The 24,170-nt window shown below is 41.5% G+C and overlaps 1 protein-coding gene across 1 annotated transcript; it reads left to right on the plus strand.

Annotated features, from left to right (window-relative positions):
* The first annotated feature begins 4,604 nt into the window (after positions 1-4,604).
* Positions 4,605-6,421, plus strand: LOC149156405 (UDP-glycosyltransferase 73E1-like). The gene has a single exon (XM_089443720.1). The coding sequence runs from the start codon at positions 4,661-4,663 to the stop codon at positions 6,077-6,079; it is 1,419 nt and encodes a 472-aa protein (XP_089299846.1). The 5' UTR covers positions 4,605-4,660; the 3' UTR covers positions 6,080-6,421.
* The last annotated feature ends 17,749 nt before the right edge of the window (positions 6,422-24,170 follow it).

The following is a 24,170-nucleotide window of genomic DNA, read 5'->3' on the forward strand; positions in this document are numbered from 1 at the left end:
TCCCATTATACCCCTGCACCTGCGGTAACTGAGTAATGAAGTCCATCGAAACACTCATCCATGGTCTCTCCGGAATTGGTAAAGGCTGTAACAATCCTCCCTGCCTCTGGGTGTCTGATTTGTCCTGCTGACAAATAATACATGTGTGCACATACTCCTCTACATCCTCCCTCATCTTCTCCCAAAAGAACCCTCTCTCCAACAATGCCAAAGAACGACGTTGCCCTAGGTGGCCAGCCCACGGAGAATCGTGGCACTCCTTCAAAAGGTGTCTCCTAAGTCCAGATGTCTTCAGAATATAAAGTCGGTTCCCAAAGAATAAGAGTCCATCTCGAAGAAAAAACTTTCGTGTCTTCCCCTCCTTTATCTGCTTCATAATGTTTGTGCCTGAGTATCGGTCTCAGTGCTTGCTTTGAGCTTATTTTGCATCTCCTCGGTCATCTGTACCCGACTCCTACTTCGTGTTGCCCGGTCTTCTTCCTCCTCAAGTGTAGCCAATTGTCCCTTCCTGCTGAGGGCATCTGCAACTGCATTGAGTCTACCCGGCCTGTACTCAATAGTCATGTCGAACTCTGCCAAGAAGTCTTGCCAACGAGCTTGTTTCACTGACAGCTTCAGTTGTGATGCAAAATAACTCGCTGCAACGTTGTTAGTCTTGACAACAAAAGGCTTCCCAATCAAGTAATGCCTCCATACCTATAAACAGTGGATGATTGCAGTCATCTCCTTCTCATGAACCGGATACCTTCGTTCCCTGTCTTGCAACTTCCGACTCTCATATGCCACTGGATGCCCATCCTGCATAAGAACTCCTCCTATCGCAAAATACGAAGCATCTATGTGTACCTCAAACGGTCTCTCAAAGTCAGGCAACTTTAGTATCGGTGCTAAAACCATCCTCTTCTTCAAGTCTTCAAATGCCATATGACATTTCTCCGTCCAATTCCATCGCTTATCCTTCTTCAAAAGGTCTGTCAGTGACGAGGTCACTTTGGAGTACCCCTCTACAAACTTCCGTTGGTAGTTGGTCATCCCCAAAAACACCCTCATATCATGGACATTCTTTGGTTCGGCCCAATCCTCTATCGCCTTCACTCTTCTCGGCTCCATCCGTATGTGCCCTTGGCCCACAATGTGCCCAAGGAACGGAATCTCGGTTTGGGCAAACATACACTTTGACTTTCTCAAGTACAACTGACTCTTCTTTAGTGCCTCGAACACCAAACCCAAGTGTTTCTTATGATCCTCCATGTTATCACTGTACACCACAATGTCGTCCAAGTATACTACTACGAACGAATCCAAAAATGGACACAATACATCATTCATCAAAGTGAAAAATGTGGTAGGAGCATTGCACAACCCGAATGGCATAACGAGGAATTCAAAACTTCCATACCTTGTCACAATCATGGTCTTCCTCTCGTCTCCTTCCGCTATCCACACCTGATAATACCCATGCCTCAAATCTAGCTTGGAAAACACTCGAGCTTTCGCAAGCTTATTGAAGCAATTTGCAGCTAATGGCAAAGGATACCTGTTCTTTATCATCTGCTTGTTAAGAGCACGATAATCACACACATCCGTAGCTCGTTTGTGTCTTTCTTTTGCTAGAACAATACTGGAGCACCATATGGGAACCTTGAAGGTCTTATGAACCATGCATTAGTCAACTCTTTCAACTGTCGTTTCAATTCCTCCAACTCCGGTCCTGAAAACCAATAAGGAGCTTTTGCCGGAGGTTGCTTCCCTGGCTCTAGCTCAATGCTATGGTCCACCACACACCTAGGTGAAAGTTTCTTTGGTAGCTCATCGAGCATCAAATCTGCTACTTGGCCAGTACATCAGAAATTTCAGCTGGAACAGGCGTCTCCACTCCAACATCGCTATCAATCTCCCTGATGACTATCGTATATGTCTCTACATCTGACTCCTGTATAGTCTTCTCCAACCTTAGTGCAGAAATATGTTGCACCTTGACTTCCTTCCTTTGCTTATGAGTAGGCAAAGTCCAAGTTCATGAGCCTCCAATAAGCATAATCTCATCGCAGAACAAGACAATAATTGCCTTATTTCCCTTCAAGAAATCCTTCCCCAATATCATGTCAAATTCGTTCATCTCCATCACCGTGAAGTCAAATCGACCTTGCCAGTCTTGAATTTGAATTGGCATTTCGTTTGCCAATCCAGCCACTTTAGCACTTGAGTTCATTGCCTTGACCTCCACATCTGCAACTCAATTTTTTTCACTAAACATGTAGTCATGACATTATGTGTGGCACCCGTGTCCACCAACGCTTGGATAGTCTTGCCATGAACCTCCAAGTCTAGAAACCCCAAACTGTGAATCCAATATTTCCTTTCCAAAACATCAAACTGCATACATACCTGGTCTCTGCAATTTCCTCTGATACCATCTGTCACGCCCCTAACACTTTTTTCACGAGTTAGTCCACGTGTAGCACTGGCTAAACACTTAAACATTTTATCTTCTAAATTATTTTTTGGACTACGCCTAACACATTTATCATTCATCATATTTACTTATTAAATTGCGGAATAAACATCAATCTTTAACAATATGCAAGAGACATAAAAACACATGTAATAACAGTAATTCTTTTATAAAATATTGTTTTACAATTTCCTCAGGAGGCAAGCTCAACCAAGTTATAATTTTACAGTAAGAAATGACTGTCGTGCAGCTCGGCTGGTCTACCCAACTTGGCCGCTGCACTGTGCAGACCTGCCCAACACAACCGCACCACCATGTCCGTTGTGCCAACTTTCTTACCCGCTGCCTGGTCGCTTTGCACGACTCCCTGTTTAACTCTACCACGAGCGCACTGCCCACCCGACTCGCCCTAGGCGCACCTCCATACATGGTCCACCCACCCAACTCGCCTCGGGGCGCCCCGCCATTTCAACCAACTCGCAACCTATCTGCATGTTCCGTGTTGACCGCCCGCAAGTCTATTGCCCGCTCATCTGCTGACCTACGGTTCGCCCACCCACTGCAGTGTGACCGCCCACCGAACTGCAGCCTCTCTGCTCGTCGACCTCCGCAAAGTTCTAAACACTGTTCAGCCCGCACTGCAGGTGCATTGCCCTCGCCTATGCTCTGACTCGCCTGCCCCAATACTTGGACTTGTCTTTGCTTGGCTCGTTGGGTGATGCTCTCTCACACCTCTCTGCCATGTTTACTTATACACTTCGCCAACAACGTGTGGGGTCTTGCCACCACCAAACCGACCCATCGTTTTAACACTTCGTGTATTTTTCCATCTTCGGCCCAAGTGTAGGGGCATCCATACTTTTGGTCGCTCGCCCACACTTAGTCGTTTTTTCCAACTTGTCGCATGGGTGTGTCCTTGGCTCGTTTGGTTGACCCAGCTCATCGGTCGGGCGCGCTCGTCGCCAACTCGTTGGTTTTCTGCGACTGTCTCGTCTCGCCCATCGCGCACCCCGACGACTCATCCTCAACTCATCGGTTAAACATGCCCACCGTGCGCACCCGACTCGCCAATGTGCGATGACGACCAGGTGCCTTACATAAGGGGACCAAAAATTCAAAATAATATGAGAGGATATTACAACATGTTCTCCAAATGTTCAATGGAACATGGTCGAAGATAAAAGTATTTTTAGACTTCTAAATTTCCCAAATGATGAAAAACCAATTCACAATATGATTTGTGTTCCGAAGAACTTAACCAAAACAAGTGATAATGTCCAAACGTTACGAGCGCTCTACCCACCAATCGAAATTTGCACTTAAAAATAAAACTTAACTTTGCCTCTACTATGTGAGCTTCACCTACCATTCCAAGGATGTATTTATTGAAGTCGAATTGGCTGAATTGGCTGGGCACGTGAACTGTTTTATTTTTGGTAGAGTATTAATTGAAATTAAATTGGTTTATTCAATGAGAACGAAAATGTTTAGAGAATTTGTGATATTTTGGTTAATTTAATTGGATCAGAGAATTTGGGATATTTTGGAATGGTGTTGTATACTAAAGTGACAAATTCGTTCGTTTGGATGATAGATTTTTGTTGAAATTTGGGAAAAAATAATTTAAAATAAGTTTGAATGATAGATTTTTGTTGAAAATTGGTAAAAAGTAATTTAAAATAATTAAAATGTTTAAATAATTTTTTTTGATAGTTAAATTAAGTTTAAGAAAAGATTTTTGGCCAAAATCACAAGATAAATTATTTGTTCACGAGTTTCGAACCAACCAATATGGTTCATCACCAAGAATATTAAAAATCACAAGTTAAATTAAGTTTAGTAATATTAAAAATTTTAATACAGTTAAAATTTTAAATTTAACAATTGTCATTTATATTTCTGCCAATTTTTTTATAATTTTACTGAAATTTCAGTTATTTTTAAAGGCTTTGGACAACTTTTTGGAAATGTGATTGACATAAGGACAAAAGATTACGTGAAATTTATATCTCTATCAATGAGAATGTCCTATCATTCTGTCATTCTATCATTGAGAATGTGAACCTGAACCTACCATTCAAGTTATCAACCATTCTTTCGGTAGTCGCACGAGAAATTATTGCATAATTTGCGCAACTAAATCCTAGCCTGTTCCAATATTATTTGTTTTATTAGGCGTTTTATCAGAAAATCACAGGAACCACCATGGAAGGAGACGACAGTAGCAGAAGACTGTATGTGGTGATGCTCCCATTTTTAGGGCAGAGTCACTTCAATGTGTGCTTACAGCTCTCCAGAATGCTGGCAACCAGAGGCGTTGCGGTCATTTACGTGAGCCTCCCTTCAAACCTAGATATTCTGCGCTCTCTAGTGGAAGGAGAAAGATGGAACGATCATGCTTTTCCCCTCTATTTTCAGGATTTATCGATCCAAGACGCCGAAGCTTCTCTGCCACCGGGCCGTCAGAATACAAATAAAATCTCCCCCGACATGATACCCAAGATCTTCGATCTCCTGGAGCAAATGCGCAACCCGTTGGAGGTTCTCATGAGGGAGCTCACCGGCAGGGAATACTACGAATGCAGGGGCCTGCCGGTTCCCGATCGCCTCGTGCTCGTCTTCGACTTCTTCATGGGTTGGTCCGCTGCCGTGGCGGCCAAATTCGGTGTCCGGTCGTTCACGTTGAGCCCGTTCAACGCGCACATGTGGCTGTCTTTGGAGGTCAAGTTCCTGGGGAGGGCGGAGCCGCTGCTGCTGCCTGTTGTTGCGGAGGCTATTGAGAAATTACCTTCAGAGGACTTTGTGGCGTCGCAGGTCCGCAGGCACATGGACTTTACACGCCTCGCAGACGGGGTTCTCCTTAACACGTTCGAAGATGTGGAACCCAAAATTTTCCTACACCTCGAAAGCGTGGGCGTGGGAGGCGGTAAACCGTTCTGGGCGGTTGGGCCAGTCATTGATGTTCCTCGCAGGGATCAAACCCGGAGGCCTCGGGACGCCGAGATTTTGGCGTGGCTGGACACCCAAACGATCGGTTCAGTCGTTTACGTGTCTTTCGGAACGCAGTCCTATGTTTCTCCGGCGCAAGTGACCGAGCTGGCTCTGGGTCTGGAGACAAGCGGGCAGCCCTTCCTGTGGGTGCTGCGCCCGCCGGCGCCCTTATCGGCTGAGGGCTGGAAAGCGGAACTGTTGCCTGAGGACTACGAACGGCGGGTGCAGGGGCGATGCCTGATCGAGACCGGGTGGGCCCCGCAGGGAGCCATTTTGGCGCACGAAGCGACGGGCGCCTTTATCAGCCACTGCGGATGGAATTCGAGCCTGGAAAGCATGGCCGCGGGGGTTCCGTTAATCGCGTTGCCGCTGCAGACGGACCAGCCGGCAAATGCTCTGCTTTTGGCCAAGGAAGCAAAAGTGGCAGTGGAGATGAAGATGATCGACGGGGTCGCTAGACGGGATGAGGTGGAGAGCGCGGTGAAGAGTTTACTGGGCGGGGAGGAGGAGTTGAAGTTGGAGGTAAAGCGGAGGGTGAAGGCGGTGAGTAAATCTGCCGTTTCTGCCCTCTCTTATGAGGGAGGAGCCGCTTGGAAAAACTTGGACTCATTCATTCGATACTCGTTACAGTAATGAATTCAATCTCTTTTATTTCGCAAGGTGAACCTTCATTACGAGAATGAATATGTTCTTTATTTGATACATTCATTACAAGAATGAAGGGCATTTTCATGGGCAGTGAATGTATATGTTACTTATTTGATACATTCATTACAAGAATGAACGCCATTCATTTGTGGACATTGCATTAATTCAAAACCCTTGGTTACTTTTGATGCGCGGTGAATGTGATTTTGTTTATCAGTACCGGCCATGTATGCCAAAGCACTTGCTATAGTGATTCGCCATGAGCAAAAGTCGCCTGATTTAAGAAACCCTGCAGGGGTCGAAGTTGTTAGACTTCATATTTATTTGTCGTGGATCGAAGTTGTTTTAATTTATATTTATTTGTCGAAGTTATTTCACTTAATTTTTTTTGTTTTAGCTGTGAGGAAATGATTTTTTTCACAATATTTTTTATTAATTATAATCAAAATTTATGCAGATTTTTTAAAATTTTGAGTTTTAGTTTAATATGTAGATTTCTATTATTTCAGGATTTTTGGGGTGCCAAATTTATTTGTGCATTCAAAAATGCATTTTAGATAGCAAAATATGACATTCTTTCTTAAAATTGTTTTAACAGTAAAAAAATCTATTTGTCAATATTTTATGTGTTAGGTTTATATTTATTTATTTTAAGTCTTATGTTAATAGTTTAAATGGTTGAAAATGCAACCGTATTTCAAGGGATATATTTTACCTATTTTAATTAGGTTTAAAAGAATAAATAATCCTTAAAAAAATAAAATTTGTTTTTCCTTTAAATATTATTCTTATTTTCCCCGAATGCAGGTGATTAATTGTGCAAGTACAACGTTGTTCATCCTGGCGGGCAAGTGGTATGGCCACATGGCCACCCACGCTGCTTCCAAAATGCCCATCGCCATAATTTATGGCGTTTCAATGCTACCTGAAATCTGAAAACCTTTAATGATGGGAGAGAGCCGAGGCTACCTACTTTTGGTCCTTAAGATGGAGAATGCTGAGTGCCTTCCCCCTGTTATGCCTCCTTTGGCCTGTTGCTGCCTCCCCACTGTGGTAGAGCCGAGCTCTCGAACAGCCATGAGTAGAAGATGCCAACTCCTCTAGTGCATTGAGATAAACGAAGGTGCCCACTTCTCGCACAACCAGCTTTGTTGCTACAAAATTACCGCTTCGGCCCTCAATTCCACCACTGATAGTTGAATTCCTCACTCCCCTGCCTCCACAAACCATTCCATCCCCTCTCCTGCTCCTCAATTCCACCACTGATAGTTGAATTCCTCACTCCCCTGCCTCCACAAACCATTCCATCCCCTCTCCTGCTCCTCCAAGCAGCCGACATACTGATATTCACCAAGCAAATATGCCCCGCTTGAGGCACAAAATGAAAAGTTGCAGGGGAAGCAACAGAGGGAGAGCAATTTGCCCTCCCTCGTTGTCCCTGCTCAGGCAGATTCCTCCTCGCCTTCGACTACTGCTCTCAGCATGGGTCGGTATCCCAACACCCGCAGTGGCAGAAGGCAGGCCCAGAGGGCTGGCCTTCGGCGTAATGAGGAAACCCAGTACCCCCATGATGACTCTGTGCCAATGATAAATCCCTGTCATTCCACCCAGTGTCAATTCAGATGCACCCTGGAACGCCCCTGTATCATCGCCACCATCTCCGTCGCCTTGAGAGAGGAGCCTCAACGCACTGTTGTCCTGGACAACATCATTCTGGACAGGACTGGCACTAGCAGGCGGAACACTCATGATAGTAGCTCTGAGGGTGACACTCTGAAAACAACAAAATCTGCTCGCTCTATGCCGAAAGCTCTGAACAAGACGAACAACACCCCTGGTGGTAATGGGAAGATGGCAGCTGCGACAAGCACTCCAGGTGGCAAGACGCAGATAGAAGCCACGACTAGTGGACAACAACACGACGTCAAAATTTGTATGCTTACGGGTGTCTCATCGTGGAGGAGCCTCTGCCACCTGCTGACACCTAGCAAGCTACGGTGCATTTTTCATGTTCTTAGACACCCGGTCACCTTCTCAGGGGTCTTTTTTGTAGTTTTCAGTTGTAATTGCTGTTATATGGGGTCTTTTTTGATTTTTGTTTTGCTCAAAAAACTCTCTAACATGGGAATTACAAGCTGGTTCCCCTGCGTGGGCAGCTCTCACCATGATTTTTGGACTGGTTTCCCCTTGAGGGCAGTCTCCTTTTTTAATCACTGTTTGCTAATACTTGGTAAAAACTCTGAGACAAGTTCTGCAGAAGTCGATATCTCTATATAACATTATTTTTTGTATCTTTAATAGATTTATTCTTATTCAAAGAAAATAATAATAATAATAATAAATTTAGTCTTATTTTGAAAATATAAATTACAAATTTGAAAACATATTTACAAAAATATTAGACTTACATCACCGTATCCATTGCTTAAGCATTGAAGGTAATCAACACTTTTCATGCTTACTTTTATTATGTTTCTCAACAAATCCCTTGCTTGTTATCACCCCTCATATTGTACACAACTTAGTAAATGTATTAACACTTTTCGCATTATTCATGAATCAATAGTTTCATGGATGAGAAATCTAGTTTAAATAATGGAAATAGATATTAAATCATATTAGGATCAACCTTATTTTTGTGAAATAGTTTTTTTTAATAATGATGGCTATATAATGGCTTCCCCTATATATATAACACATTAAGATTGAGATCCATCATCTATATCATGTATAAAGAATGAGATACAACACTACTTTTAACTATTCCCTTTTCATTATATATATATATATAGATATATTTATTTATATATATTCATCATTTATATCATCCACAAAGATTGAGATCTAACATGACTATTAACGAATCCTTTTTCATTTTATAATCAACGCTAGATTATATATACATATAAAAATATAAAGATTGAGATCCAACACTACTCTCAACGGATCCCTTTTCAATTTTAAAATAAATATCTAAGAAGATTAGTTTTTCAATTGGATATTGTAAAAATAATATAGGGCTATGTAAATCCTCTGATATTTGTTAGTCTAACAAATTAGAAAACTAAATTTGAAAAGGGTTGAGAGAGGAGATGTAAATTAGAAAATATCACTTGTTAAGTATTTTTATCTTCTTGTAGATGTATCAATCTGTAATGACCCGACAATAATAGAAGTGCACTTCCAAATCTCGGATTGAGAAGATTCCAAGTAATGGTGACACAAGGGATAAATTTCAAATAGTGTGCCCAAGAGTTGTTTCATGCACTAATATATTGACCATTTATGATATCCTGTAGCGATACTCATAATTTTGCATCTATTATATGTTATTTTTCACTATGCTCGTTTGTTATCATGTACACATGACAAACATTGTTTTGATAACTATTATATGTAGGCTAAGTGATTAATGGTGGGTTGACCTAATTAGAAGGAGAAATGGATTGGCTTCATCTTCCTCAGTTGTTGCAAGTAATTATCTCTCGCCATTAGAATCTATCAACTTATAGAAGCACAAATTTGCATAAAAAGGGGTTTTATGACATTCTCTATGATTTCCTGTTACCAAAATTAACCAGAAGAAAGATGGTTCAAATTATTTAGAAGAAATTCATAGGTATAATGAGAAGGTTGATTATAACACAATCTAAGCTAAACGTGGATAACATATTGACTTTAAAATTCATTCCCTATATGAGTCAAAAATTACATTTAATTGGGACTATTCAATCTCTTATGCCTCGTCAATAAAATGATTAGTCCTCTACAATATTAGGAGTGTTGGATAAAAACATTGTTGGCATAACCTAGGCTACTTATAAGGATATAATAATCACACGGGTAAGCATTAAGGTAGTACTAGTGCGTAGGGTACTTTTTCTAGAGTATCAAATGCAATAGATCCCATATGAGTCCATCCCAAATAAAAGCTCATTGGTAGTCAACTAGCAACTCCTCATCTTTTTCCATCCATATTAATTCTAAGTTAGCTATAACTATTGTTTAATTATCTTAGTGATCTTAGTAAAATTAATCTACTAGTGGTATAAAAACTCTAGGTGATGCTTATATTGCTTTTTGTTTGATGGCTTTGTTGTTCATGTCCATAAACAACTCCTTGTTCCTCATTCCCTCATTCATAACTTGACCTCAAATCTGTCTTATGGATTTCAAATGCCTCATGCCTAGGGCTTCATAAAGATATATGATCCCTCTAATTATGTATGTATGCCTATATTTATTTTCCCCTTCTTCCTAACTCAATACCAAGATGATCTAGTATTACATGCTCCATGGTGGATTGCATAACATATATTAATAGGCTTTTATTATGGATTTGTTTGGTTTAGATATTGATAATATGAGAGGTAAAATATGGCCCATATATTTCCGAATCTCCCCTTCACTCATAATGGGTGGATAGAATGATATTTTAGACACATTTTCATGAATATGGTAACCATATAAGTTCTTAATGGAGCCTTGCTAACTTACAACATTATAATACACCCAGATCTTAGTTGAAGGCATCTTATTGTTAATTCTAATCTAATACTAATTGTTTCCTAAATGAATATGTGTAACAATAGAGATATGTTCATGAAAATAACAATCCTTTATAAAATCATGAATACACACTAGTTAGACATGCACAACGACATTTAAAGGCATAGAACATAAAATAAGCATGACATTCATACACAACATGAAGACTATAAATTGAAATAGTAAGCAAACACTTGTTTGAGAAATGTTTTACACAATTGAATATAGATGCCAGATGTTCAACTAAACCATAGGCATTGGCACACTGTTGGGCATGGGATCCCCCCCAAGGCAAGTTTTGGGGCTTAAAGCCCAAGTTTTGACTAAGTTTCATGTAAAGACTCTGAAATTTATGGGTGCGGAGCGCGAAGATGGTAAATGAGTCAAAGGGTTGTCTGCCCTCAATTTTGTAATGTAATGTCGGTTTGAGAGATCTATCCATGGTCCGCGGACCATGGGATTGTATAAATAGAGTGAGGCTTTAAGTGTAAAAAGAAAGAGGGAGGGAGGAATCAATGGAAGATCTAATAAGGAAGCATTGGGTCTAAGAGTAGGGTCCTGTCTTTGGGTTGTAGAGTAGGAGAAGGCTCTGCAGTTGAGTGCGCAAAGGCCTAGTAGTCCGCAGCTGAGTGCACGAACCCTTGCAGCTGAGTGCGCAGGGCAGGTTGAGTCTATAATCGATTGAAGCATTAATAAAGAGAAGTTTTACCATATTTCTGTGTATCTTTCCCTATTTTATGCATTGAAGTATATTGGGTATGAATTGCAAGTTTACTATTTATTTGTTGCGCGAACTTATATGAAGATGTTGAATAAGTGAATATAATATAAGGTATATGTTTACACGAAGATAACTAACTATTATAAGAAGATAAGAATAGATCGCTGCTCTAGCAGTGTGAAAGCCCCACAACCCTTGGTTAGGGTTGTGTGAAGATGAATATAGCAAGGCCGCGAAGGCCTCGCAGGCCAGGAAAGTGCGTGGAGTAACCTGCACGAAAGTATTCACAGTTGGACTAAATCATCCCCTCAGACATCTCAAGGGTGTGGAAACCTGGTTCTAACATCCCCCCATACTACTTCGGGTGAGATCTCAGTCCATGCTCCATGGAATATTGCTGAAAGGGCCAGTAGTACAGGGATTTGTTTGGCTAATTAACTCTGAACCTGGGTCAAGCCCCAACAAGCCAACAAATGGTTCCATTGTCGGGACCAGAATCTACATAGAGATGTCTGATATCATATCATTGGAATCCAACTAAGAAAGAAATTAAAGGTTGGTTGGATAGAAGAATTCACGAGTTCACGACGCAGGAGAAAAGGAATCCGCGATTATCAAAAGAAGAGTGGTTAGGCTGCTGCCTATACACAAAGATCGACGAAATTTTCTTCGCATCTTTCCCTAATGAGTTGTACGAGTGGATCGCGAAGCTAGCAGATAGCCAAGGAAGGTGCAAGATCGACATTCCTATTGTGTGGACCCCAGAGTTGGTGCATAGATTGGAAGCATCAGAGGATAAGATTGTGCGTCTTGTTGATCACTGGCTCGATTGGGTTATAGGAGGATTCATTACTGAGTTCGCAGTAGACACTATAGTAAGCTACAGCGAGGCAAGCGAAGCTTTCTCAAAGGACCGTGAGGTAAGTACGTTAAGTCTCTGAACACTTGGATTAAAATGGTACTGTGTGAAAAGCGAATTATGCAAATACATTAGTGTTCGGGGCTATGGAAAGTGGGAGAATTTATAGAAACGAAGATAATGAAGAACTAGAAACTAGCCCCTTGATTTCACCTCTGCGAGGGGACGAGTAAGAGCTTGTGAAGGTCTCATCAAGAAGTGCCATCAATTTGATAAGGCAGAGGATTCTGCACATACGACCCCCACCCACACCACCACCAGCTTCACCACCTTCATCCCCATCATCGCCCATACCACCTCTGCCACCACCACGAGACAATATGGCAAGCTCAATAAAGTTGTCGGTGTTCAAGGGAGTAGGAAATGAAGATCCAAATTGTGTTGAACAAATAATTTTGCAGGCCGAAGTCAGAGGCGTAGTCAATCATTGCATTCAAAGAGATCACAATGTTACTAGGTGAGACCCCTTGGGAATTGGATCAAAGACTAAAGTGCATGATTCGCGAAGCTAATATGACTTTGATGGATGGACAGCACCGCGAATGGTTTATAGCATCGCTAATGCCGCATTTGAGGAACGCGTTGTCGCTACAGAGGTTAACAAATCAGGCAAAGGTCTTAGAGATTGCGATGAGGGTGCATGAGACCCCGATTCAGGATCCTAACTTGGGAGTTCAACAAATCCATGCATAGTTGAAAAACTTATGCCTTGAGATGCAGAGTCTGAAACAAGACAGGACAACTTGCCCAGAAGTGTGCGAAGAGGTATGGTGTGTTTTATGTAAGGGTCAGGGTCATGACAAGGACCACTGCCCAGTGTTCGTGAATTACCTCGTCGGAGGAGGGCCGATGCCATTAAGACCAGAGGCACAAGTAGTACCTAGTGCGGCGCCTGCTCTGTGGTACAATTGCGAGGGGCCAGGACATTATGCCTGTGATTGTACGAATCCAATGTTTCCATCATGTCTGTATTGTACCTTGTTTGATCATGAGACAGAGGATTTCCCCACACTAATAGTGAGGTTGTGCGACAAGGGAGCGCTCCAACCTCCCCCGACTCAGAACCCACAGATGATGAGGTCTGAGATGTGTGAGGAAGACCCCAATGTGAACATTGTGCTCTGAAGTGGAATTACGACAAGCGATGATAAAGGCAAACAACCTGAAGATAGTACTTGGGTTCTCAAGGCTCTAACAAAAGAAACCAAAGTTTGATTTGGAGCGTGCTAAGGAAACCTTCATGGAAGCTAGGAAGAGCTTCGATGATGCCTCCACTTCAGGAATCAAAGATAGACCGGAGCTAGAAATAGACCCATCGATTCTCATGACGTTCCTGGAAACATGCATGAACCTACTGCGTGACAGTAAGGCTGTAAAGGGATTGCAGGGACTCATTAATCGATGCAACGGGACTACGCTAGGAGAACTGCGCATAGTCCAAAAGATTGGAAAGCATGTGATGAGAACAGGAAGAGAAATGAGGTTGACCACGCAGATTGGAGAATATGAGATGGACCAAGTAATTCTGGACCTAAGGTCGGATGCGAACATTCTTCCAAAGCAGACATGGGAGCGCATGGGAAGGCCTATGCTGCAATGGTCTCTTATCCAGCTGCGAATGGCGAACCAGCAAAAGATCATACCTATGGGGAGATTGCAGGGAATCACCATGGATATTGAAGGGGCAAGCTTGCTAGCAGAATTTTAACTGATAGATATTATTGATGAAGCAATCCCTACCCCGAGCTATTAGGAATCGATTGGACCACTGACATGAATGGGATGATAAATATGAAGAAGCACAAGATGATTTTTCAGAAAAAGTCTCTGTGCGTAGTTGTACCTTTGGACCCTGTTAAGGGATCGTGCTACACTGAGCCAGTGTGTGACGATGACTTAGACTGCATCTACAAGATAAATCACAAGAGCAAGACTAGGTAAATCCCACCGCGGATGGACAAATCTCATAGGAGCGCGAAAGCTCCTGTACATCGGATTTGAATGAAGAGATAGAGCGATGGCAGAACCAGTTACATGAGGTAACCACGCTGAACTAAAACATGATGATAAGATCGATGCACTGAATATCGACGAAAGTAAGGGATCTATCTACTTATGATGGGTTAAGTGTGGTAGATGATTTCCTAAACAAATTTGAAAAAGAGGTGCTGGAACAGCAACATTTCGAGGCTTTGAAATGGGTAATACATGCTACGCCCCCGAGGTGGTGGGGTACACACCAAGGAAGCTTTGAGGATTGGCACGAATGTAGGAGGATGATGCACATGCATTTTGGGAAGCCTCAGATGCGTCTAAAAGACAACTATAATATACGGGATGGTCTGTGCGTGCATCTGTCCAGGTGGGTACAGGCATATGGTAATCAACCTACACGGATGCACATGGAATTCACGTTTAGGAACACGGTCAATAAGCATGTGTTGGTGAGGAAATTACGCGAACGGTCCCTCTAGTTGGGACAATGAAGTGTGGAAAGAACAAGTGTGTAAAAAGTTATCCACGCAGAAGCCTTTAACGAAGTGTGTGAAGCACTGAACAGGGTATCTAATGCGCAGCGGAGTGATTGGGACCTACGTGTACCAGTAGTTATTTGGGCTTATAGGACTACATGCAAGAAACTAACGGAACAGACACCTTTCCGACTAGCCTATGGAGCAAACGTTGTAGTCCCAAGAGAGTATAATATGCCTAGTCCATGCATGGTAATGCTGGTAGATATGACGGTTTGCAGAACCTTGGAAGAAGGGATAGCGCAGCTGAACGAAGCAGAATGCTTGGGACCTGAGGAAGAAATCCGACAGGGTGATATTATTCTCAAAGAACTCATGAAAGAAAGAGTGCAGTTAAGGGAGAAAAGCACTCTGGTGGAAGCGGAAGTCAAGAAGCTTGAGGAAGAACTAAAGAAGGATTTTCTCGATAAGAAAATCGGGATGATGAAACAGGGTGCGCAAGATTACATTGACAAATTTGGAGACTACTATCGAGAGTTGATCAACTTGATGCCTTGGATTGGACCATATACCACTAGAGGGATCACCCATGGTGGCACGATGCAGATGGTAAAGTGCATGACGCAGATAGTAAAAATAAAAGGCATATTTTTTCCAGGAAAAGTGATGGATGACTAGTTGAAACCCTATACAGGTGGCGCAGCCACCTGACTAGCCATGGGAAGTGTTAGTGTCAGTATATGCATACTTCCATCAGGGATCAAATCTGCTCTTTGTATTTTCATTTTAGGTGTCTCATACTGAAATTTTGGATCATTCCATTAGGTCATGTCAAAATGGTCCACTAATGGTTGTCTTCTTCTCTGAAAATCAAATCTTCCCTCATGAGGTACATTTGCTGACCCATCTCCATGTTGTATTCAGTTGAGGTTTCAAATATGTTACTTTAGGTGTCAAGGCAGTTGTATTTCCATTAGGTTTTAGGGTTCATTTCCAAGGTCTTTCCATTAGGTCTATCTTACGGTTCACTACAAGGTCAAAAGCATAGTTTCACATGTAAATAAAGGGTAGCAAAAATATAAGGAAGACAAATAAGCAAATACTGAAGTTATTGTTATTGTATAAATTTGTCATTTTCCTAATGTAATTTTCATCTCAAAAACATGCTTTTGAGATGAAAACAGAGTATTTTAGTTTACATTTTTTTTATATGTAATTTAAGTCATTATATGTAATAATTGTTCCCAATGCTGCCCAAGCATGTCTCCTTGCTGCAAGAAGTGAGCCATTGAAGAAATCAACTCAATCAAAGCTTCATCCACCTGAAAAGAGACCGAGAAAGAGAAACATTAGATAGAGATTTGAAAACAAACTAAAAAGTTCCAAACAAACATTATAAAGTGGGTTTTTTTAATGAGAAAAATCTAAATCTTCCTCTATATAAAGTTTCAAAGGCATTTTTCAAAGTTCATTAGTTCCTTTGCATCCTAAGTCATCCTTGGCAAAGAGGAGATTGAGTGAAGGAGGAAAAAATCAGAAGCGCGTGCTTTCTGAGAGCACTGCATGCTGGGAGAAGGTGTTGCGCACCTGTAGGGTGAAGGGCGTGCTTACTGAGAGCGCTGTGCATTGGGAGAAGGTGCTGCGTGTTTGGACAGAGGAGCCTGACAAACCCTAGGGGTGTCAAAACATCATTTCCTTCACCTGCTCCAAGCCACGAAGGCTCCAAACTACCTGCATACAACAAGTAAGTAGCCCAACATTTCTTTTTCTCCATCAAATAAAGCAAATTGGCACTCTAAAAGTTGAAACCCTAGCAAAACTCCCTTGCATGCTTCGAAAATCACTTCATTTATCAAAGTTGTAATACTTCTCATACTTTTTCACCTTCTAATCACCCTCACTGTATTTCACTCCACCTCCTCATTGTTTCACTCATCTTGACATATATATTAGTTCCTCAAGTTTTCACCTACAAAGCATGACATATTACAGTAGTTCAAAAGAAGGTGAAGGACAGCCCAGGAAGCCAACCAAGAAAGGAGGGAGCATTATTAGATTTAAACCCACTGATACAATAGAACTTATGACATCACCACTTGCAGTATCATGTTTTAGGCACATGGGTTGTTTAGAGTTTTGCCAAAAGGTTGAGACAGTGAATTTTCATCAACAGTTAACCAAGCAGTTCATCCTCAATTTGCAAAACAACCAGGTCACTTTAGCCGGGGTCACATTCACTATATCTTCAACCATCATATCACAGGCCACTGGAATTGCAAATTCAGGAGAGAAATGGTTCAAGCAGAAAGAGTTGCATCAAAATTTTTATGAGCCATATCTTAAAACAAGGTTCAAAAATGATAGGAAGAGAATTTTCCCTTTCTCTTATCTTTTGGACAAATATGTGCCATTGATGAAGATCACCATGAGGTATTTCACATGTGAGGGTAGGTTTTCCCAACTATATTCATACCACATCATGTTTCTCATACACTTTACCAGGGTAAGAATGCTCAATTTGCCATATTACCTTTTCAGGAGTATTGACAAGATGACATATATTACTGAGAAAAGTTACCGAGCTCATCAGATGCATAATATTTTCCATCATTCTCTTATCAAAATGATAGCCCTCCATCACTTAGATCAACTAGGCATTACTTGAGAGGCCTTCATAGCTAATGAGATATTTAATGAACCACCTACTAAGCCAGCTCCCCGCATTCCTCCATCAGCCTCCACTCATCCATCTACTTCGTCTCATCCACCACGGCATACTTATCACTCATCTTCAACAGGTCATTCTTCACCGAAAACCTCCACACCATCTACATCACCATTTCATGTAGCCATTCATTCACCCACTAGAGATGATGACAGTGATGGGAAACATGATGAGCATGATGACATCGAGGAACATTATGTACACACTGAGCATGGTCAGAGTAGTATACTATAGAGGAATAGTTTAGAGCTATGTTGCAGGAAACGTGGGGTAGGAGGGCGTTTCCGTACGGGAACGGGTACGAAATGCTAAATCGCGTTTGGTACGGCCCTGAAACGCATTTCAGGCCGTACTGCCACGTTTCACGAAACTGAAACGTGGCCAGTACGGCCTGAAACGCGTTTCAGGGCCGTATGACCCACGTTTCAGCATTTACTTGTGTTTTTTTTAATTTTTAATTTTTTTATTTGTTTTGTAATCTATTGTTACGTTAGCCTAGTGACTTCTAGTTGCTTCCAGATGCCTGTCTAAAGTTATAAAAGTGAACTTTTGCCCTGATGTTGATATGCAGTTCATGGTAATGTTAAATTCTTAAAGTAAAATTGATATTCTCCTTTATTTTTCATTTTCATCCTTTTACTTAAATTTTTAACATTACCATGAAATGACTCAGGATGTTTGAGAGTAGTTTCGCCCTCATTGGATTTCATATGGAGAAAGTAGAATTTTAGATCTCACTCAAAATCCAGCAGATTTATCTGTTTTTCAGGATTTCAGGATTGGGGTGATTACAATGTTTCCATTGGATTTTATCATGTACTAGGGTATGGAACTTGTATTTAATCGAGAGAACAAAGCCCTCTATGTAGGGGAGACTCCCAATAATCAAGAGAATGTAGGGTACTAGGGTATGAAACTTGTATTTAATCAAGAGCACTAAGGTCATTCGACTATGTAGGAGGAGACTCCCAATCAAGCACGAGACAAAAAATTAGAAATTTCTCGTGGCTGATTTTGGATATTTCTATTTTCATTATGTGATTGTTCATGAGTAAATGTGATGTAAATTTAGATACTTATAGTTTATGCATTGACAATTGACAATTTTATCATAATGTAATAAATTAAAATGTATCATATATGCTTTATGATTGCACATATTTCTTAAATGTCCTAATATATATATATATATATATATATATATATATATATATATTCGCGTTTCCCCGTTTCCAAAATTTGGGGAGGTCGCGTTTCGTATCGCTTCCCGTTTCGGAAACTCGTACCCGTTTCCCCGTTTCGTGCAACCTTGGTTTAGAGCCATTTTCTTTCACCTATCAGAGGGGAAAGAGGCCGGTGTTTTCCCCATGGAAGTGTGAGGGGTCTTTCCTTCGTCATCAGCATTATAGGTTAAAGGGAATGAGAAAATGGTAGAGGAAGCATATGTCAAACAACAGCATGAAGAACATGACATTGAAAAGGAGTTTCTCCTTGTGGACACTAGTGATGAGGAGGAAGAAAAATCTTCTCAAGCTGCCTTGAGAACAAAGGATGTCAAAATCAGGGAGCTTGAGGTTAATTTACAAAGAGCCCAATATGTTATCTCCTTCTATGAGCAAGAGAACAAGCAGCTAGAAGTTAAGCAGGAGTTGATGCAAATCAAGTACATCAAGGCAAAGAGGGAAGCTGAGAAAGCCAAATTTCAACTTGATGAGGCTTATGGAGACTATGGAGAGCCAAATGATGAACAGGGACAAAGAAAAAGGCCAAGAACAAGAGGATTGAAAAAGGCCTTAGAGCTTGAAAGACAAAAGGAGGTAGAATTGGAGGAGAAACTCACTTTAAATGAGCAATTGGTCAAGGACATAGCTGAAAACAGAGAGTCTTGGCTTGAGAAAGTGAACACACACTTGGAGACCCTCTTGGACAAAGAAAATAGAGATGTTGAGTTGTAAAGGAAGATGGCCAAGTATTATGCAAGGAGAAACCAAGTGGCAAGGAGCAAGCTCATGAGAAAATTGACAAATTGACCAAGAAAGAGGAGAGGAGGAGACTTGACATGCTTGTTGAGGCATCCCTACATGCCTCTAATCTTTTATCTGCTATAAAAACATATTTTTGGGTACTTTGACCATTTTGAGGCATGAAGTTACTTGCTGAGATTTTCAAACAATTTTTAGCACAGTCATGGAGGTCAAACGCGCAACGCCATGGGTGTTGCGCTCTTTTTTTGGGCATCCAATGAGGAAAAGGTCAACATTTTTGGGCTTCTAGTGATGAGTGCATACACCTTGTACTTTTGCCAAGGATTTGGAGGAGAACTGGTTGGTTAAAAAGGCCAAAAACCCTAAAAAGATGACCTTTCTGCCCTCTTTTTGGCCTGGGCACTACATGGTAAGCAGTAGACATGTAGAGCTTTCCAACATGCTATTGTGGGCCCAATTTGGACATTAGGAAGGCCTCCAAAAGTGTAGCTGATGTTGAAGGGCACAACTGGCATTGGCACTACGAGCCTAGCACTGGTGCTACGCGTTTGACAAATTGTCCAGTTTTTCACTGTTTTGTCCCATTTTTCACTTTCACCTTGGCAGATCATGATTTTATCCTTGTAATTGATCAATTGAAAGTAATTATGATTCTTCTAGATCTTACTAGGGTAGATTCATCAAGTAAAACAAGTTCATGAGGTATAATGTATCAGTTTGTTTGGCTTAGGGATGAGTCATTTTGACCACCCTATTTTCTTGTTAACAGTTCAGATTTTGTTAGAACAACTCCTCCTTGTATAATTTCTCACTGCAGATCAATAGATTATGCAATATACTAAAGCAAAATACTAGATCTACTTCTACAACAAACTTGCGGAAGCTTAATTTATTTTGAGCTAAAAACCCTGATCTCTATAATATCATACAAGTGGAAATATGTCCGAATTACACAAAGCTTTAGCTCACAAGCTATCCAGCTCTCAGTACAATCCAACAATGTTGCTCATAGACTGAATAGACACAACATATGCCTTCATCCAGTCCTCAAAGCCTCCTATTTCCTTGCGCATTTTCTCCTGGGTCCTCTGGCTACCACCTATGTGAATTAACCTCTCACACAACTCACCAACCTTTGAAATAAATGTGCAATCTTGAAGGAGAGAATTCCTTTTGCGTGGATGAGTTTCCTATATAGGAAAATTACTCCAACTGATAGTACACTGTCCCTTCCTCTGATCTCAACTGGGTCTCTAACTGAACTGACATGCATGAGTTATTTATGAGAGAATATTCAGTTATCTGAAGTGCAGTAGTTACATGCATGCATGCATTAACTAATTGAACTCACAATCAGTTCCACAAACTGTTGGAACTAATCTAACTGGACTTAACTTAGTTAACTATGCTAACTAATTACAACTCATCCTTATCTTCTTAATTAAGGGATAACTTCCTCAATCAAAGGGATAACTGTTGCATGTCTTCACAAAGACTTCATGTTTGATTTTCTCCAACTAATTAACTCAAGATGAATTAATTAATTATTTTTCAAATAGCTACTAAGATCAAATTCGAATTTAATTCTCAATTTTAGTTCAGGGACTAACTAAAATTGGAATCTATCTCGAAATGCTATTTATAGCAGTGCTATTTTTAGCACTTCTATTTTTAGCATTTCTTGTTGCTATTTTCAACACTCCCTCTCAACAAGAAAGGTATTATCAGTCACCCCAATCCTATCTCTGTGGAACTCGAACTTGCATTTTGACAATGCCTTTGTCAAAATATTTGCATCTTGTTCCTCGGTCGAAACATACAGCAACAACATGATCCTCTTCACCACACAGTCTCGAAGATGATGGTACCAAATATCTATGTGCTTGGACTTGTCATGAAAAACTGGATTCTTAGAGAGTTTGATACAACTCTGATTATCGCAGTAGATCACAGTTGGATCCATCCTCTGACCAAACAATCCCACTAGAATCTTTCGCATCCAAATGGCCTCGCATGCTGCCTGACTGGCAGCCATGTATTCAGCCTCTGCTGAGCTAAGTGCAACTAACCTCTGTTTCCTGCTGTACCAGGAAACTGCAGTTGAACCAAGGTTGAATATTCCTCCAGAAGTGCTCTTCTGGTCTGATGGACTCCCTACCCAATCTGCATTTGTGAAACCCTGAAGCTTCACTCCCTCTATCCATCTGTACCACAATTCATACTGAGATGTGCCTCTGAGGTATCTCAGCACATGCTTTGTTGCCTTCCAAAACAACTTGGTAGGTTGAACCATAGCTTGACTCAGTTGGTTCACTGAAAAGCATAAGTTTTGTCATGTGTTCACTAGATACATCAGTGAACCCACAATCTACCGATAAACAGTAGACGCTACTACCTCACTTGAAGTAGCATCCTCCTTCCTCTAGTTACTAGCTAGAGGAGTCTGCATGGACTTGCACTTCTCCATGTGGAACCACTTGAGTATCTCATTGGCATACTTACCTTGAGACACAAACACTTCCCCATCCTTCTGCCACACTTCCATGCCTAGAAAGTAGTGCATAAGACCCATGTCTTTCATCTCGGACTCTCTTGCAAGGTCCTCCTTACAAGACTTGATCAACTGATCATCACCTGTCAAAATCAGATCATCAACATAAAGAACAATGATCAATGGCTTACCTTATACCATGATGTGGTAAAGGTTCGCATTTGCTTCACTCTTGGTGAAGCCCAACTCGGTGAAATAGCTGTCAATCCTCATGTACCAAGCATGGGGTGCTTGCTTCAGCCCATATAAAGCCCTCTTGAGTTGACACACATGTGACTCACGATCGAAGATCTCAAAACCTTACGGCTACTCAATGTACACCTCTTCCTCAATCTTCCCATTGAGGAATGCTTTCTTCACACCCATCTAATGGATCTTCCAACCCATCTGAGCTGATAGTGCCAACAACGATCTGATAGATGAGTACCTTGCTACTGGAGCAAAAGTATCATCGTAGTTGATCCCCTCGACCTGTGAGAAACCACAGGAAACAAACCTTGCCTTATGTTTCTCAACATTGCCATCAGCTACCTGCTTTACCTTGTAAAGCCATCTGGAACTCACCACTAACTTGTCCTGAGGTCTTGGGACAACATCCCAAACACAGTTTCGAATGATGGAGTCGTACTCCTCCACCATTGCATCAACCCAGACTGGTTGCTGCATTGCCTCCTCAAAGAATAAGGTTTAGACTCTACACACTCCCCAACCAGGGGCATGTAACCAGTGTATCGCTCAGGTGACCTCCTCTATCTGCGCTGAGAAGATGGTTGTCCCACATTCTCTCACACATCTAGCATCAACCTGTGAGCTTCCCTTAAGCATTTCCACCCATATTTGGAAGACTTAGCATGAGTGGATGTCTCCACTCCCGGATCCTCTGCATGCGGCTTCTCCGCATCAATCTGAGGCCCCTCCTCCTTAGGGACTGAAATTTCCTCCTCTGCATGCAACTTGAGCTCCCTCTCAAGTAATACTCGCATGGCTTTCTGCTTGTCGAACTTCAGATCTCTGCATACCACTGTTCTCTGATTGGTAGGCAGGAACACCCAATAGTTGTGGGGTGTATAAGTGTACCCCACAAGTATCCCCAACTCAGCCATTGGATCTAGCTTCTTCCGGGCATCTTTGGTCACATGGCAATAAACCTATGATCCAAAGATCCTGAAGTGACTCACATCTGGTCACTTCCTAGAAAAGGCCTTGTTACAGGGAAAAGTGTCTACACAGAACTGCTTATCCCACTAAGGTGTGGTAGCTACCTTAGAAACAAACAAAGTAAAGCTACTTTCATTTTTCCTTTATGAAATACAGATGAGAGAAGAACAAAGAAGACCAACCTCTGTCTTGCGCTAATCTCCTAGTTCGATTCTTCTCTCTCTTGATAGTCTTTCGCTACTTGCTTCCTTGTACGCCCAGCTTCACAGAGTACCTGTAGGATCACAGTAGCATAGAACTATACAAGAACATGGATCTATAATCATAAACAATTTAGGATCAGATGTAAATTGACCATACAAATGCATAAAACATAAATGATACAAGAGTACGGAGGAAAACTTGAATAGCTTTTATTGATAAACAAGAAAGAGCCAAGGGAGTTACAACCCGTTGTTCTGACCCAGCATCATCCTCTCAGCAAGGAAGCCCCTCTTCACCTCATACAAAGCTTAGATCACCCAACAATCTGATGTTGTCTCAAGAAACCAACATCAATTCCTTACAATATGCAAAATCCAGCCTCTGGATCTCTGGGATGAGGGATCCATATATAGATATCTGTAAGGGAGATGAGTCAGCTTGTGATTTGATTAGTGTCTTCCCTCTGATAGTTCTTGCTTCCACTTGGAGATTGATGATCTCTTACTCATCCTTGGTCGAATTCAGAGAGGCAAGTGTCACAGGAGAAGTTTCTGGAAGATTCCATGCCTCTCCACCTCGCGGAATGACACTGCCATTTGTCACTTCTCACCCATCGCACCCCATAGAAGGGATTTTTGAAATGCAACGCACCCATACAGTGTATTTAGGTGAGATGCAACGCACTTTGCCTATGGAGCAGCTGAAATGATCCTGTTTTGACTAGTTCTGAGCAGTTTTTCATGGAGAACTTCTGGGAGAAGCTGTAATCAGTTGACCTTGTTCCTTTAGGGGTT

The sequence above is a fragment of the Pinus tabuliformis genome, chromosome 9 (genome assembly GCF_031772625.1).
Source record: "Pinus tabuliformis cultivar Carrire ecotype Pingquan chromosome 9, CPIR1, whole genome shotgun sequence".
Taxonomy (NCBI): Eukaryota; Viridiplantae; Streptophyta; class Pinopsida; order Pinales; family Pinaceae; genus Pinus; species Pinus tabuliformis.